Source organism: Lagenorhynchus albirostris, chromosome 3, assembly GCF_949774975.1.
Source record: "Lagenorhynchus albirostris chromosome 3, mLagAlb1.1, whole genome shotgun sequence".
NCBI classification, from domain to species: domain Eukaryota; kingdom Metazoa; phylum Chordata; class Mammalia; order Artiodactyla; family Delphinidae; genus Lagenorhynchus; species Lagenorhynchus albirostris.
This window is the reverse complement of record NC_083097.1, coordinates 62,842,580-62,860,395: the sequence shown is the minus strand read 5'-3', so window position 1 is coordinate 62,860,395 and position 17,816 is coordinate 62,842,580. Positions and strand designations below refer to the sequence as shown.

General features: G+C 36.1%; 1 protein-coding gene across 8 annotated transcripts in view; it reads right to left on the bottom strand.

Moving 5' to 3' along the window:
* TENT2 (terminal nucleotidyltransferase 2) overlaps positions 1–13,425 on the bottom strand; it is a 57,221-nt gene extending 43,796 nt beyond the window's left edge. For 4 of the 8 annotated variants that reach the window (XM_060143186.1, XM_060143192.1, XM_060143191.1 and 1 more), the window contains exons 1-5: positions 13,098–13,425; positions 12,803–12,871; positions 7,174–7,347; positions 6,873–6,962; positions 3,836–4,073 (exon numbers count right to left, since the gene is read on the bottom strand). In XM_060143186.1, coding sequence (XP_059999169.1) covers positions 3,836–4,073; positions 6,873–6,962; positions 7,174–7,310 — 465 coding nt within the window. In that variant the 5' untranslated portion in view covers positions 7,311–7,347; positions 12,803–12,871; positions 13,098–13,425. Of the gene's footprint in view, positions 1–3,835; positions 4,074–6,872; positions 6,963–7,173; positions 7,348–9,726; positions 9,807–10,912; positions 11,101–12,802 lie in introns of all 8 variants that reach the window. The other 4 variants (XM_060143187.1, XM_060143189.1, XM_060143188.1 and 1 more) reach the window with 4 other exon arrangements.
* Between the last annotated feature and the right edge of the window lie 4,391 nt (positions 13,426–17,816).

Genomic DNA, 17,816 nt, shown 5'->3' with positions numbered 1-17,816 from the left:
CTCCCCTATATTCAATCATTCCACACATCTACCAATTTTCCTTATGCATGGTCTCTCACATCTTTTCCACAATCATCCACTGTAACTGAAAGCTTCAGCACCTCTCATCTGAAAGAATTTGATAATTAATAGCCTTCAAGGTAATCATCCAACTTCCAGGCCCTCCTATTCCAAACCAAACTCCACTATACTCTAAGAACTATCTTCCCAAAAATGCAAATCTAATTGGGATAGTCCTCTACTCAAAAACCTTCAATGGCATTCTACTGTGCATTCAAAGCCTCAAACTACTGCTCCACTTTTATTTCTCACTGAACCTCCCACTCATTTTACAATCCAGCAGAGATAAACAGAGGTAAACCATACAAACTACTGAGCTCACTGCTGGCAAAGAAAGACACTCAGTAAACATTAGCTATTACTGCCACAGATTACCAGCTATTATAATCAGTTCTAAGAATGTCATCTCCTTACTCTTGATTTTAAGCATCTTAAGTTCCTCCTGTTTGTATTATTAGAGATGAGGGTCAAATCTTGGTTCTGTCACTTACTAGCTGTGACCTTGAGCAAGTTATTTAGCTTTCTGAGTCTCAGTAAAATTAGGATAATATCCATGTCATGGGGTTGTTGAAAAGACTAAATAATATAGCATATGTAGAATGCCTAGAAGAGAAGAGACATCAATAAATGTTAGTTTTCTTAAAAAGTGTTCACTTAAAGAATGGACACAGAACTAACTACTTGCCTTCTTTCTCCCACAACTAGGCAAGTACAGAGTAGCACTCGAAGAAATTGGTTTAACAACAGAATATTATCTTTATCCCTTGAGATAGTGCTTATGCCAAAAACATAAGATTTAGGACAATCTTTTTCTATGCTACTAAGCAAAGAAAAAGTTACTGATATGGAACCATACTTTACTAGATGATTTATACTGACTAATGTGAATCATGTTATTACATTTACTAAGACTCAGTATATCCCTGATCCATATGCAGAACTAGTAGTTATTTAGTTAGTTCTAAGAATTAACTATTACAAACATACAAATAAATAAATGCAAAAATAGAGAACTTCAATACTCATGCATAATATATTCCATAAAAAATGGGCCTACCTGCATGTATATATCAAAAACCCACACGTAGTAAAAGGCGGTTATATCGTCATTCAAAGAATTGGTCTCATGTGATTTATACCACAGGCTTTCACAATATAGTATTACATGAGTTTCTTTAAAATGAGAAAGCAAAGAAAGGACAAACAGTCGAGGGGGGGTGGGGGGGTACCAAAACATCCCAAGTTAGTCACTCTGCTTTTTCCTTCCTCCCACTGGTATTGACTAAATGCTTTTCCTACTTCACAGTAAGAAAAGAATGACAGCCTTTTTCTTAAACAGTGCTGGGACAATTGGACCAAGAGCAAAAAATTAAGTTAGATCCCCTACTTAACATCATATATAAAGATTAACTCAAAATGGATCAAAGACCTAAATCTAAGAACACTATAAAACTCTTAGAATAACATGGAGGCATTAATTTTTGTGACCCTGGATTAGGCAATGGTTTCTTAGATATGCCACCAGAAGCTCAAGCAACCAAAGAAAAACAAATTGGACTTCATCAAAATGAAAAAAGCTTTTGCGCTTCAAAGGAGACCATCAAGAAAGTAAAAAGAGACACCACAGAATGGAAGAATATATTTGCAAATCATCTATCTGATAAAAGTCTAGTATTCAGAACATATAAACAACTCTTACAACTCAACAAGAATAACAAAAACAATTTAAAAATGGACAAAGGATCTGAATAGACAATTCTCCAAAGAAGATACACATTCCAACACACAAACGAAAAGATGATCAACATCATTAGTCATTAGGGAAATGCAAATCAAAATCAAAATGAGATACCATTTCGCACCCACTAGGTTATAACCCACCTGGTTATAATCAAGAAGACAAACAATAAAAAGTGTTGGCAAAGATGTGAAGAAACTGGAACACTCACACACTGCTGGTAGAAATGTAAAATGGTGCAGCCACTTTAGAAAATATGTTGGCAATTCCTCAAAAAGTTATACACAGAGCTACTGCATAACTCTGCAATTTCACCCCTAGGTATAGACCCAAGAGAAATGAAAACATGTCCACACAAAAACTTGTACACAGATATAGCAGAATAGTCAAAAAGTGGAAACAGCCCAAAAATCCATCAACTGAGGAATGCACAAATAAAATATGGTTTATCTATACAATGGAATATTACTCAGCTATAAAAAGGAATAAAGAACTGAGAAATGCTACGACATGGATGAATCTTGAAAACATGTTAAGTGAAAGAATCAAGACCACATATTGTATGACTCCATTTATATGAAATGTTCAAAACAGACAAATCCATACTGATAAAAAAGCAATTAGTGGTTGCCAGAGGCTGGGGGAGAGGGGCAGAGATGAGAAAGGAACTGCTACTGGGTACAAGGTGCCTTTTGGGGGTGATAAAAGGTACTGGAATTAGACAGTGGTAATGGTTGCACAACCTTGTGAATATAATAAAAACCACTGAATCATGCACTTTAAAAGAGTGAATTTTACGTGGACTTACTTCCCTGGTGGCACAGTGGTTAAGAATCCTCCTGCCAATGCAGGGGACATGGGTTCAAGCCCTGGTCTGGGAAGATCCCACATGCCACGGAGCAACTAAGCCCATGTGCCACAACTACTAAAGCCTGCGCACCTAGAGCCCGTGCTCCACAACAAGAGAAGCCACTGCAATGAGAAGTCCGCACACCACAATGAAGAGTAGCCCCCGCTTGCCCAACTAGAGAAAGCCCGTGTGCGGCAACGAAGACCCAACGCAGCCAAAAAAAAAAAAAAAGAATTTTATGATACAATTACATCTCAATTAAAGAAAAAAAGGAATGATAGGAGAATAAAAAGCAGCACAACTAAGGAATGCAGCAAGTGTTCCTTTTTGACCCAACATTTTCTGTACACTTACTATGTTCCAGACCTACGCTGGTTGCTAGGAACCCAAAATAAAGTCACTACACTCTTTTCAGGCTTCTTCTCCTTAGCCTACAAATGTCATATTTCTCCAGAGTAGTGCAGCTTTGAAAATGCAAAAACAACAAATATAAGCCACAGACAATTCCAGAGAATGCAGATATTTACATTATAAACTCTTCTAAATTACCCAGAATTTTTTTTTTTAGGTTTCACTAAATATGGGCAGAGAGAAGAGATATGCTTCTAATACTGGTATTAAATAACTCATTGTTCCCCAATGCTGATAATGTCATTTCCCAAGAATTATTATTTTAAGAGCTTCATTTCATTTATTCGAAATTTTTTTTACAAATAATGTTTTTGATAAATCTTTCCTGATCATATCCCTTTGGAAGTATTACTTTCTCACTGACTCCTGGGTTCTCTATTTTTGACATTAAAAACCTCATGATAAAAACAAATATCCCAAAAGATGCTTTTTAATACTTTACTACAATATCCATATGAAAGCTTGTTTTTCTGTAATAAGAATAGGTAACAACAGAATTCTCTAAACTAAGAAATCAAACGTTTTAGGCTCTAATCCCAGATTTTTATGAATCACAGAAAATCTGATATCCTGATATGAAAGCTGCATTTCCATAGAAGAACAGCTCACAAAAATCAAAGAATCAAATTTAGACAGAAAGCTCTGAATAGTACTTTAAATAGTGCAAAAAAGGGCATGTTCTACTTAATCCAAGACATTAGATATTTCTGATACTTTCAATACACTATTTATATTAACTTCCCAAAAGATAAAACTAAAATCTACATTAAAATTACCTTATCTTTGGCCTCAGGCAGTGTGATTTCTCTAGGTTCTAAAAATGGTATTTCTCGAAAAGGCGGAACACCTCTGACTATATCTGGTACATAGTGTGTATGAAATAATGGTGGCATTGAGTATCTTCTTTCACCTGATAAAGGCACTATGTGGTTAACTATAGTTGGCTCTTGGTGAGGTGAATGGAAACGTTGTCGTTTACCATCAAGAGGAAGATTCTTTTCATCGTTTAATCTCCTGAAAACAAACAATATACCTTAGTGATTAAAGATATAATTTTCTGATTACAAATAGAAAACACTAAAAATATATAAATAGATGACAATACTGACTTTTTCAGCGAGGCCACATTAGCTCTAAATCAATCTTAAAATATTCATTTTCAGCATAAGAGATGCCTTAGAGAACGCTTTAGGAAAAATGTGTAATAATGATGCATATTTTTTAAAAAAACAAACCACATATATACATTAGGGTTGGTCTCCTGCATTTGAACTACCACAATACTTCTTATCAGCAGCAAAAACTTGGCAGAAGACTTTCTATTTATAGAATCACTAACAATAAAAGATCCAAACTCTAACATAGGGAGGATAAGATTAACTGAACTGAGTGCTATATATAAAAAAGGGCTCTTTGAGATCACCCATGTTCTGGTTTATCAGTAGGAAAGACCAAATTAAGAGACAGTTACTTTTTGAAAAAGCTTTATATAAAGACATTGGACAACTAAAGAAATCTGAAAATGAACTGCATTTCAGATAACAGTATTGTACTAATGTTAAATTTCTTGGGCATGATCAATATATTTTTGGTTATACAAGAGAATATCCTTGTTCTTAGGAGGAATGCACTGATGTGTTGCGGGGTAAAGTGCAACGATGTCAACAACCTTCTTTCATATCACTCAGAAAAAAGTAGCGATAGGGAAGGAAAAAGGCAGAATAAAACAAATCTCGCAGAACCGATCAATCTAGGAAAACCACAAGGTGTTCATTGTACTATTCAAATTTTTCTGGAGGCTTAAAAATATTCAAAACAAAAAGGGAAAAATAATTTAAAAGTAATTATTTGTGGGAAAAGAAAGGTATTTACTTTCTTAAGTTGTTTACACCATAGGAAATTATCCAATTCCTTTTGAACTCTAAAATTTTATGAGTCATAGTCACCTGAAGGTTTTTATTTTAATACTCTTGGGATTATGTCAATTACTCTCTCCTTGACAGACCCACAAAATAACTGGTACTCCTACCCACAGGTAAAGATGCTAAAAACATAAGTGTATATTCAATTTTTTTTTTATTTTTTAAAAATTTATTTATTCATTTAATTTTGGCTGTGTTGAGTCTTTGTTGCTGCGTGCGGGCTTTCTCTAATTGCGGTGAGCGGGGTCTTCATTGTGGTGCGCAGGCTTCTCATTGTGGTAGCTTCTCTTGTTGCACAGCACGGGCTCTAGGTGCGTGGGTTTCAGTAGTTGTGGCACGTGAGCTCAGTAGTTGTGGCTCACGGGCTCTAGAGCGCATGCTCAGTAGTTGTGGTGCACAGGTTTAGTTGCTCCACAGCATGTGGGATCTTCCCCGACCAGGGCTCGAACCCATGTCCCCTGCATTGGCAGGCGAATTCTTAACCACTGAGCCACGAGAGAAGCCCCTTTAACATTTTTTAAACATAAAATTTAGAGCTTTGTATGCCGAATACCTTCTATTGAGAATGTCAATTTTAGTTTTAAAATTACATATGTATAATTATGAACTAGTGGAATTTATTTTCATTCATGATTCACAAATGGGCTATCAAGGCAATTTCTAAAAAATGAAAATTTTAATAAAGTCAATAATTTAAGCATCATTATATAGTTTTCCACAATGGCAGCTTTGAAGAACAATTCACAGTGCTTCTAAGTATGGGATGTAGAGCCAAACCACCTGGTTTCAAATCCCAGTTATGCTACTCCTACCTGAATAACCAGATCATTACTTCTGTGTGCTTCAGCTTTCTCCTCAAAAGAAGAGGCGTAACAGTACTTACCTCATAAAGTGTTGTGAAACTTAGTCAAACCATTATCTGCAAAGTCCTTAGAACAATGCCTACTACACATAGTGAGTGATCAATAATTCTTAGCTACTGTTATTTCTAGTTGGACATAAAAGTTACGGAATGTTTATACAGACTATAAATAGTAATATCTTGCAAATATTGCCAAATATTATTTTAATAATCACCCCTAAAGTTCTATCATAATTACCCCATGATACATCAATTTCTTTTAATCAAATTGGTTAAAATGAATTGATTCCTGACTTCTCTATAGAAAGCTTTATATCATGTAGAAATTTTCACTATAATAACGTTTATTGTGGAAACTTACCTGTGTAAGACAAATCAAATAGTAAACTTTACTAGAAAGAAGGTGTTATAGGCTGAATTATGTCCTCTCAAAATTCATATGTTTTTAAGTCTTAACCCCTAGTACTTCAAAATGTGACTGTATTTGGACACAGGTCCTTTAAAGAAGTAACTGAGTTAAAATGGGGTCATTAGAGTGAGCCCTAATCCAATATAACTAGTGTCCTCAGAAGAACAGATTAGGACACCGAAAACACAGACAGAGGGATGACCATCTGAGGACAGAGAAAGAAGGCAGCCATCTATAAGCTAAAGAGGGAGGCCTCCGGGGAAACCAAACCTGCCAACACCTTGATCTTGGACTTCTAGCCCCCAGAATTTTGAGAAAATTAATTTCTGTTGTTTAAGCCACCAAGTCTATTGTACTTTGTTATGGCAGCCCTAACAAACAGATACGGAAACCCTTCTTATTTAGTTAAAAATCTCAATTAAAAGTAGTTATCTGAAGACAGTTATCCCTAAAATTTTTTAAATACTTTGAAGTTTTAAAATTCTGTTACAGGACTGATCACACAGGTCCCAGAAAACAAAATGTAGGGCATAGTGTCCATTCAACTTAATACAAGATACAGTGTTAAACAGTTCCCCAAAATGCAATTTTTTCTTTTAAAATAAGTAAGAAATACTTACTTCCTTCCTCGAAATAATGGGGAAGTTGAGGTCTGTACTGGACTGACATTTCCATATGTCAACTGCTGTAATGATACAGCTCTAGACAAGCTACCAAAGACAAAGAAAGAACAGTAGTAGTATACATTTTTTCCTTAAAAACAAAAAACTAATTTCAGAAAAACTAAACAGTTCACTGATCACAAGAAAACAAGACATGATGACATTTTCTCTAGCTCCAAATGTTTCATATAAAAAGGATTTGTGTCAAGTAGAAAATGAAACTTACAAATGACATGGGCCAAAATAACACCGTACTTACTCTGTATTCTGAAAGTTGAACTGTGCATCTATAAGCTGCTGGTGCGAATAAAGACTTGGTGACAGGGTGAAGAAGTTATTATGTTGTTGATGGTTTGGAGTGAAAGGCGGGCGACCCAAAATTGAGTTTGGGAACATGCTCTTGTTCACTAAGAGTAAACATGTATTCTTCTACCTACAATAGTTTTAAAGATAATTTATTATAGCTTAAAGACATTGAACTCTTTGATAACTAGCATCTGCTAATTAATAAACAATTAGTTACCAAGTTACGAATTTCATTTGCAAAGTTATTTTTTAAAGTTCAAACAGATCTCTTAAGTCACACCATAAGTAACAAAAAAACTTACTAATAATAAATTTTAAATCTAGATTAACCACATTATTCAAATGATAGTAAAATCTGTGCATTTCTAATTTTGTGAAGAATTTTCCCTAATAAATTTATCCTAATATCAACAAATCTTTTAGAATCAAGTTAACACCACTATACTCTGATAATAAAAAGAAACCACCCAAGTGAGACATTTAATGAAATCCTACAATTTCTTACATTTATTCCCAATGTAATTTATTCAAAGGTATAAGCTGTCATATGACAACCTGATTCCCAGGATTTAGATCGTACAGATCTGATCAAACAAGGGATGGAATTTGTATCACCTAATAACTATTTATAAAATGCTGAGATTCCCCTCAAAGTCTAAACAACTTATAAAAAGAACTTCCAATAAAAGACAGTTTGCTCCACACGAATGGGGAAAACCTAGGTACAAAGCAATGAGAATCGTTCACTGCCCCAAGCAGAAGACTAGATATTTATTATTTGCAATGACTGACCCCAAGAGGCTATAGACTTACAAAGAGTAGGGTAAGAAAACAAACTGAAAACAAGTATTAAGTCTACAAAGTAAAAATAGGATCCCCAGCCTGCATTCCCAATTCAGGCAATTAGAAAACTCATCTATGGAATAATGGAACAAGAAACCATATAATACAGTAACCAAAGAACCTGTAACATAGGAACAGTCGCTCACCAAGAAAAAGTTAAGCTCACTCGCAACCTACAGTGAAGCCTACTATTGAACTGCCTACTCATGCACATAAGCTTCCAATTTAGATTTCTAGTTAGAAAACAGACATCCATGGATCATCAAAAGTTAAAAAAAAAAAAAAAGGCCTAGGAATAAACAGAAACAATACCTGCAACAAATGAAAAATGAGGGAAAAAAAAAACCTCCATAATTAATGAAATAACATTGAATATGTAAATAAGAATGTGTTTTTTAAAAAGCAGAAAGGGCTCTTGGAAAATTAAAAGCAGAAATATCCAGCAGAAAGCTAAAAATAACATTGAGGAATGAACAAAAAGGAAAAATTGGTGAGGGCAGACAGGAGGCAGGACAGTAAGAGAAAAAAATATAATAAAACCAAATTATGTGGTCCAACATCCAATACAACAGAAGTTCCAGGAAGAACAGAGAAAACACAGAAATTACCAAGTAAATAAAACATGAAAATGTCCAAGACTGAAGAACACCAAGCCTTAGATTGAAAGGACCCAATGAGTATAAAGCACAACTGAATATATATATATACATATATATATATACATACACACACACATATAAAGGTATATTACAGTGACATTTCAGAATATCAGGTAAAAGAAGCTTATAAATATTACAGAGAAAGAAAATGTTATAAACAAAGGGATGGTATGGATAAACAACAAGGTCCTACCATATAGCACAGAGAACTATATTCAATATCCTGAGATAAACCATAATGGAAAAGAATATAAAAAAGAATGTATAATTGTATCACTTTGCTATACAGCAGAAATTAACACAACATTGTAAATCAACTACACTTCAATTAAAAAAAAAAAACACCAAGGGATGGTAATCAAAATGGCTTTGGCCCTCTCAGTAGCAACAGTGGAAACAAAACAAGGAAGTGAATGCCTTCAAGGCTCCGAAGGAAATGCTTTCAAGCTATAATTTTATACCCAGCTATACTATCAGTGCAAAAGGAAAATAAAAACATTTTTAGACATGTAAAGTATCAAAAAAAGAAAAATGAAAAGAAAATCTGGGATCTAGGAAAAGGGAGCTCTGACACAGGGCAGAGACAAATTCCCCAGGATGATGGTGAAGGGAAGCTAAACAGCTTAAGTTAGAACACATAGAGGTCTTCAAGAAGATATCCAAGGAGGAAAAAGATTAACTGGTAGATTACCTTATATATTTGACCACAGAGAGGAGTTCGGCTAACAGAGCAGAAAGTATAGGAACAGAAATGCAGCAAGTTAATAATAAATTTCTAAACTACGGACAAAACACACTCAAAAGGTCATATAAAAAAGGAAATATAATCAGTCACCTACTTGGTTCTTACAATAACATGAACATTGAACATACTGATTTAAACAGAAATTGTAATATATTTATTATATATTTACTACACTGTATTTATTTATAGATTACATATGCTACATAAAATATACTATATGCTACATATATTTACATGTTTATACACACATAAATCTCACAATTTATGATGAGAGAGGGTACATAAAAGTGGTAAATCCTCATTTTCAGTAGATCAGTAGATGTCAATCCAAAAACCAAGCTGTATAAAAATTTCTACGTTGTTTTTTTTTTTTTAGAACAACAGAGGAAAATAACATATAAGCTGCTAAAAGAAATGGTAATTGCCTCTGGGACTAAGACAAGATGGCTGGAAAAATTAGAATAGGAGACAACAAGAGAGAAAAGAGAAAGATCTGGGAAGAGACAAATAAGTCACTCACAGAAACTTTATTCCTTTTCAATTCTGTAAGATTAAAATTTCCTAGACTGGCCAAAGAGTGAGATTCACCAGTCCAAGGTTCATAACAGATTATGGACAATAGTCTTGGGCCACCATCAGATCCCATCCCAAGTGCCTGACTCTAATTTGGACCAGAGACAAGGTGTTACCTCCAGAAAACAAGAGTTTGTCAGCTTTCTTCAGCAGGCCTTTATCCCTTGTTATAGGAAATTGATTAAAACAAAAAATCAATCCTATCAAATCTGCTAAACTGTACTCTCTGATGTTCACTGATCAGAGGAAATATCTTGAACCAAGCAGGATTCCAGAGAATTCTTTATTAAAAGTACACTCAATAATTGTAGAATGCCAGATCTAAGGCTGTCAACTAATGCCTTCTTCTCCCTTTGCCTGGGCTTACACTCCTTCTTGGCTTCCTTGACTCTGCTACTCTGACTCAACTCCCCATAAAACAATTACTATTTCAAAGAATTCATGAGAAAATGACATTAAATACAATTCATTATAATGAATTTTGCTTGATATTTAATTTTGTTGTAACACAGATACTATAGATCTGATCAAACAAGAGAAGAAATTTGTATTCAGAAAAACTAGAATTAAAACACTCTATATTCAGATTTATTTAAATCAATTCGTAGTTAAAATTCTAGACATTTTGTTTATACCTATAAATAATATGCTTGTGTTTTTCTTCAGGCTTGAGACCCAAAATGACATAATAGCCCAGACCTCACCTAATTTCTATTGCATTACATGGTCAGATTCAAACTTAAGAATAAGTCAAAAGATGTCTTGTAGCCCAGAAGTACTCCTCAAACGACCACGGCTTAAAAGCTGAGAATGATTCCATACTCAAAAGTGTACTTTAGGGCAGTTATCTAAATCAGCCTATCCCTAATTACCAGATAAGCATCAAAGGTTTTCCAGCGCCTCCAAAACAAAGTTATCTGTCGGGTTCTCCTCAGGATGAATTTTTGGCCCTCAAGTCTGGTTCTTAACCAGGCCAGCCTTCAAAGTGGGGAGGATCATTCCTAGGGAATGTAATCAATGACATTCAATGCTCTCCAACACAAGTATTCTGCATGACCATCTAGAGATAAGGAAGTAAACCAAAAGCCCATGAATTTCAATTCCTCTTTCTAATATTTCTCCTAATACATTCTAACACTAATTTTGATGAAGATAAAAATGACACCAAAATAATAACCTATTATAATAAAACAATATAAGGGATCATTTTTTAAACAGAATAGAGTTTCTGAGAATAAAATCCAGCAAAACTATTACCATACCAGATTTAAGGGGACCTCTACAAAATTTTAAATCTTTTTCTTTATATTCTGAATGAAAGCCTTCTTCACCAAGTAGACAATGATCCATAAAAAAAAATTACTCCACATTAACCATGGTAGCAGGTGTAAGAAATTTTATGATAAATAAAATCCAGATATTGGTGGTATCCTATTTTTCTTAGTTTGAAAATTATCAATTTCTCAATCTGTGCTTGACTATAAAAAAGAATAATCTAGGTAAATTTTGAACTGCTTTAAAACTGTTGCATTGGTTCTTGCCTTAAGGAGAGAATCTTAAGGATTACTTCTTGACTAAGGTTGCCCATTTGGAAGTTACACAGATTTATTTGTAAATAGTCATATATGAGACAAGGTAGTAAAGGAGTAGTTCACAAAGTAATTCCTAGTGATATAGCATTTGGTCCTATAACTTACAACCCGGAATTTCTGTCCTAAACTTGACCTCTCCTCCAAGGAATTAGAGAACACTCAAGGTTACATAATTCCTTCATCAAGATTCTCTGGAAAGTGGAATCTACCTAGTATAAAAACCAGAAATGTAGTGGCAAATCTAGTTATCTGTCCACTTTGTCCAAATGCCTTTGATCCCCTAAACTCACTTTTTTTCTCCATAATGCAACAAGTCCAACTCCTAAATCCTGCTCACCCTCTCTCAAACCACCCACAGGTTTTGATAACGACAGTCCTTTTTTTAAATTAATTTTTATTGGAGTATAGTTGCTTTTACAATGTTGTGTTAGTTTCTACTGTACAGCAAAGTCAACCAGCTATATATATATCCCCTCTGATCAAGAATTAGATCCCATCCAAGTATTAAAAAATAATCTAGCCACATGATTCCAAATGGACATTTCTTAAATACCTATTTCACACACAGCTTGTTACACTTCCTGATCAGACAGAATTGAGACTATTCACACCAACAGAGTACTGCTACTATTATTTGGCTATTCATCAGTACATATTAAGAGCCTTCTAGCTGTTAATGCCATGTTTAAAGCCTTGTGGTAATAAAGCATACAACATGAGGGTATTTACAAAAGTAGTATGTCGCCTGTAATTCAAATACGCAGACTTAGTGTTCGGTTCTGATCTTTCCCCACAAAACCATACACCACACGTTTGTTAGGTTGCCAGTGTAGCTTGAGTTTTAGTTTCATTTTCTTTTTTGTTCACCCTATTGGTGTACCAATATAAATAAACGACTGCTATTTTAAACAAAGAGCTGAGAGAGGATCAAACAAGGCAGGGAACTTGGATAGTAGAGGATTTATGAGACACATAAACCCCCCGTGTTCTGACCTAGAAAGAGAGATGGAGAACCTATCTACAAAGGCTGAACGGTGCAAAAACAAAAGGGATAGACAACAATCTGACAGTCCTAACCTGTGCGGTTTCCTGTAAAGCTAAAAACTGAGACAATTTCACAACTATTTAGTGAAAAGTCTTAAATTTTAAATTAGTAATCCTGATATTTACCTTAGTTCTTCACCACCCTTTGAAACCCCATGCAGTGTCCCAAGACAGTCTTCCTTGTTTGGTCCTAGACTGAGGACGGGGCGCGAGAAAGACAAACGAATGGGAAACGTTTAAGAGTTCCTAAGATTCTTCAGAAAGTACCGCAGCCTGGGGGCCGCCCATACGTCTGGGATATCAGAGAGATTATGCCGGAACCTCCCACGCAAAACACTACAGTTTCCGAAAAAGTTCCCGGCGCCCCGCCCCCCACCCGGGCCTACACCATTGCTTTCCTCTCCGAAACCCCCTAACTCACAAGTGTCCTCGGGGAAGGCTAAGCAGGAGAATCTACCGGCACCGCCAGCCCAGGAGCTCCAGAGCCGGAGCAGGGACGGCCCGGCGCGCTCGGTCCTAGCTTTCTCCAGAGCCAAAGGTGGTAGTGCCCGCGCGGAATGGGTAGGCCCGGCTCCGGCTCCGGATTGCGATCTAATTCCCGGGCTCGGCGGCCGGGGAGGTACGACACAAGAAAAGGCAGGGGCAGCAAGGGTGAGGGAACTCGAGGGAGGTGGCAAGAGACGGAAGACCAAAATGTAGCCGGAAAAAAGCGGCGTAGAAAGCCCTGTCGGAAACACCCGGAAGACCGACGTGACCCCGGATGGAAACGGCGAGTAGGGGGACGGAGGTCATACTTCCGGCAGCCGCCTCACTCTCTCCTGCGAGGTCTTCGCTCGAGTGCGCAAGCGCACGGCTCCTGGGGGCCCGGCTGGGAGGGCGTGGGACGTTCGGCAGCTGCGAGAGCAAGCGCGAGCGCGTAGGGGAAGGGCTGGGACTGCCTAGAGAAAGGCGGAGCGGCAGACGGAGGAGGGTGGTTGGCGGAGAGCTGCCCTGGACCCGCTCCTCAAGCTCAAATTCTGATAAACATTTTTTTTTACTGATCCTTCCTGTCTCTCAGCCGGGTGACTCCTCCCCAGAGAAGATTTTCCTGGCCAAGTTTTCCCTCACTCTTCTACACTGATCAGTATTAAGCTTTGTTTTTTCCCGTTAATGAACTGAGAGCTGCTTGGGGACCCTTATTTATCTATAAAGCCCAGACTCAACTCCCTGCCTTAGTAGCTAACATTCACTAATAAAACAAATATTTAATATTTCTTCTTGAGTGAGCTTTAATAGTTGTGAAAATATAAGTTGTTGAAATTTATTCGTGTAAATCTGTTAACAATATTCCTTTATTGTCCTTTTTACTCCTGAAATTGGTAACTTGTGTCTTTTTTCCTTTTTGCTGATCGACCTGGCAAGAGGCAATATTAATCTCACTGATTTCAAATCTCAAAGTCAACTTTTGGTTTCATAGATTTTCTTTATTTTTCTTTTCTCTTTCATTGATTTCTACTGTTACGTTTATTTCCTTTATTCTTCTTTTTTGAAGTTTTTAAAATTAATTTTCCAGTTTCTTGGAAACTGAGGTCTTTGATTTGAGATGTTTCTTCCTTTGTAATATAGGCATTTAGTAGTATGAGTTTCCTTCAAAGTACTGTGTTAGCTGTATCCCACACATTTTAATATATTGTGTTTTCATTTTACTTCATTTCAAAATACTTTCTAATTTCCCTATATGGGTTTTTTTCTTTGATCCTCGGATTATTTATGTTATTTAGTCTCCAAGTATCAGACTTTCCGGATACCTTTCTGTTTTTGATTTCTAATTCAATCCCATTATCATCAAAGAACATACTTCATATAATTCGAATCATTTTAAATTTATTGAGATTTGTTCTGTGGCCCAGAATATGGTTGGTCTGTCTTGGTAAGTGTTCAGTGTACATTTAAAATAAATGTGTATTCTGTAGCTGTTGGGTGAAATGCTCCACAAATGTGAATCATGTCAAGTTGCCTGATATTACTGTTCAAATCTAAATCCTGGGGGGGATTTAGATTTATTTAGATTTAGATTTATTTTATTAATTATTAAGGGAAGAGCACTGAAATCCCTCACTATAATTATGGATTTTTCTAGTTTTCCTTGCTGTTCTATCAGTTTTTGCTTTATGTGTTGTGAAGCTCTGCTGTTAGTTGCATAAACATTTAGAATTGTTCTATTATTTAGGTGAATTTATCTTTAATGAAATGAATATGAAAATTATTATGTCATTATGAAATGATTCACTTTATAAATGACCCTCTTTTTTTCCTGGTAATATTCTTTGCTCTAACTGTACTCTGTCTGATGGTAATACAATCACTACAGCTTTCTTTTTTATAGCGTTAACATGTTTTTTGGGGGGTTTTTTTTTTGTTTTTTTTTTGCTGTACGCAGGCCTCTCACCGCTGTGGCCTCTCCCGTTGGGGAGCACAGGCTCCGGACGCACAGGCCCAGCGGCCATGGCTCACGGGCCCAGCCGCTTCGCGGCATGTGGGATCTTCCCAGCCCGGGGCACGAACCCGCGTCCCCTGCATTGGCAGGCGGACTCTCAACCACTGCGCCACCAGGGAAGCCCAACATGGTTTATTTTTAAGGGAAAAGTTATTCCAGTTCTACAAAAGTCTTCCAGGAATTTGAAAGGTAAATACTTCCCAGATCATTCTATAAAGACAGCATTACTCTGGTACCCAAACTCAAGATGTTCCAAGAAAAGAAAACAATGGGCCAATAGCCTCATAAACATAGATGCAAAAATCCTTAATAAAATTCTACCTATTTTCGTTCCACAATATATAAAAAAATATTATACATTATGACAAATGAGGGCTTATCCCAGGAATGCTAGGTTGAATTAACATTGGAAAATCAAACAACATAATTCACCATTAGCTAAGACTAAGAAAGAAAAATTGTATGATCATTTCAATAGGTGCAACAAAAGCATTGGAAAAATTCAATACCCATTCCTAGGAATATAAGAGAAAACATACAACTTGATAGAAAACGTCAATAAAAAGCAGCACACTTAATGGGAAAGAACTGAATATTTTCTTCCTAAGATCAGGAATAAGGCAAGAATTTCTGCACTCACCACCTCTTCAACATTGTACTGGGGGAGTTCTAGCCTGCACAATAAGGCAAGAAAAAGAAATAAAAGGCATCCAAATTGGAAAGGAAGAAGTAAAACTGGCTTTATTTACACGTGACATGATATATGGTCAAAATTCTATAGAACCTAAAAAAAGCTACTGGAACTCAAATGAGATCATCAAGACTACATTATACAAAAATCAATATACAAAAGTAAATTGATTTGTATTATACTAGGAACAAACAATCTGAAATTGAAATTAAAAATACCAAATGCTTAGAGATGAGTTGATAAATAAATATACATTTATTTATTTATACATATTGTACACTGAAAACTACAAAATACACTGAGAGAAATTTAAGAAGACACAGATAAACAGAAAGATATATATCATGGGTTAGAAGACTCAATACAGTAAAAGTGTCAATTTCCAAATCAAAATCCCAGCAGGCTTTCTTAAGTAATTGACAAAGTGATTCTAAAATTTATATGGAAATACAAAGGACATAGAATAGCTGAAACAACTTTAAAAGAGAAGAACAAAGTTGGAAATTTTACACTACACTACCTGATTTCAATGTTTATTATAAAGCTACATTAACCCAGATAGTATAGAACTGATATAAAGAGAGACAAACAGATCAATGAAACTGAATAGTGAGGTTTTTAAAAGTCACATATATCTCTATGGCCAAATGATCTTCAACAAAGACCAAGGGCAATTCAATGGGGAAAAGAAAGACTTTTCAGGTAATAATGCTGGAATATTTGGATATCCATATGTAAAAATCAATCAATCAATCTATCTATCTCATACTGTATGTGAAAACACAAAACAGATCATATATCTAGCTGTAAAACTTTAAACTTCTGGAAGAAAACAAGAAAAAATTATTTGCAACCTTAGGCTAAGCAAAGATTTCTTAGGTATGGTATTAAAGCACTATCCTTAAAAGAAAAAAAGTGATAAACTGGACTTTATCAAAATTAAGTACTTCTTTTCAAGACACTGTTAAGAAAGTGAAAAGACTAGGCAGAAACAGAAGATGCATCCAACCCCCAGCTTTGGGGCAGAGTCAGGGAAGAAGGGACTTGGGGTGTTTTGATGATGTGGTTTTTGCGATTGTTAATTTTATATTTGGTATGTGATTGGCAACATGAGCTCTTCTGTGATGTGGAGTCATCTACAACTTCTAGGTTTGGATGTAGCAATGTGGAATAGAATGGATACAAATAAGGACTACTATTGTATTTTGTACCTGTTATATGCCATCTCATCTGGGGCATCTTGGGGATGGAGTAGTAAACAAAATTAACCTAGTCTGTTCTCTCCTGTAGTTTACAGTTCAGAGAGAATAAACTTTACAAATTTAGAAAACAAAAATCTAGTTTTATTTTTTTTTAAACTGGTGCTTCTGAAAGGAATGCCCTTTATACATATATTTATTTATTTATTTATTTATTTGGTTGTGCGAGGTCTTAGTTGCAGCAGGCAGGTTCCTCAGTTGTGGGAGGCAGTCTCCTAGTTGCAACTCGTGGGCTGCTTAGTTGTGGCATGCGAACTCTTAGTTGCAGCAGGCATGTGGGATCTAGTTCCCTAAGCAGGGATTGAACCCGGGCCCCGTGCATTGATAGCACAGAGGCTTAACCACTGCACCACCAGGGAAGTCCCCAAAAATCTAATTTTAATGGTAGTAACCAAGAAAAGGAAAAACAAATAACCGGGGTATCTAACCGATCATGAAGAGCACGATGGCTAAGTATGTGCGCTACTCAGATCTCCTGTGTGCAGAGCATAGTTGACTGACAACCCCAGCTGCTGCCTCTCTGGATCTACCACCACATTTGGAACCGAGGTCATGTCCCTGCTGAACTGCGGCCAGCCAGTGACTGACCACTGCAGAGATGCTAGAGCCAACCTTCCTGCAGGACAAAGGACCCTTCTAATAGACACTTCTGACTTGGGAACTCCCCATTTGCCTAGCCAAAACGTTCTTAGAAGAGTGCTGCAGTCTTTTTCT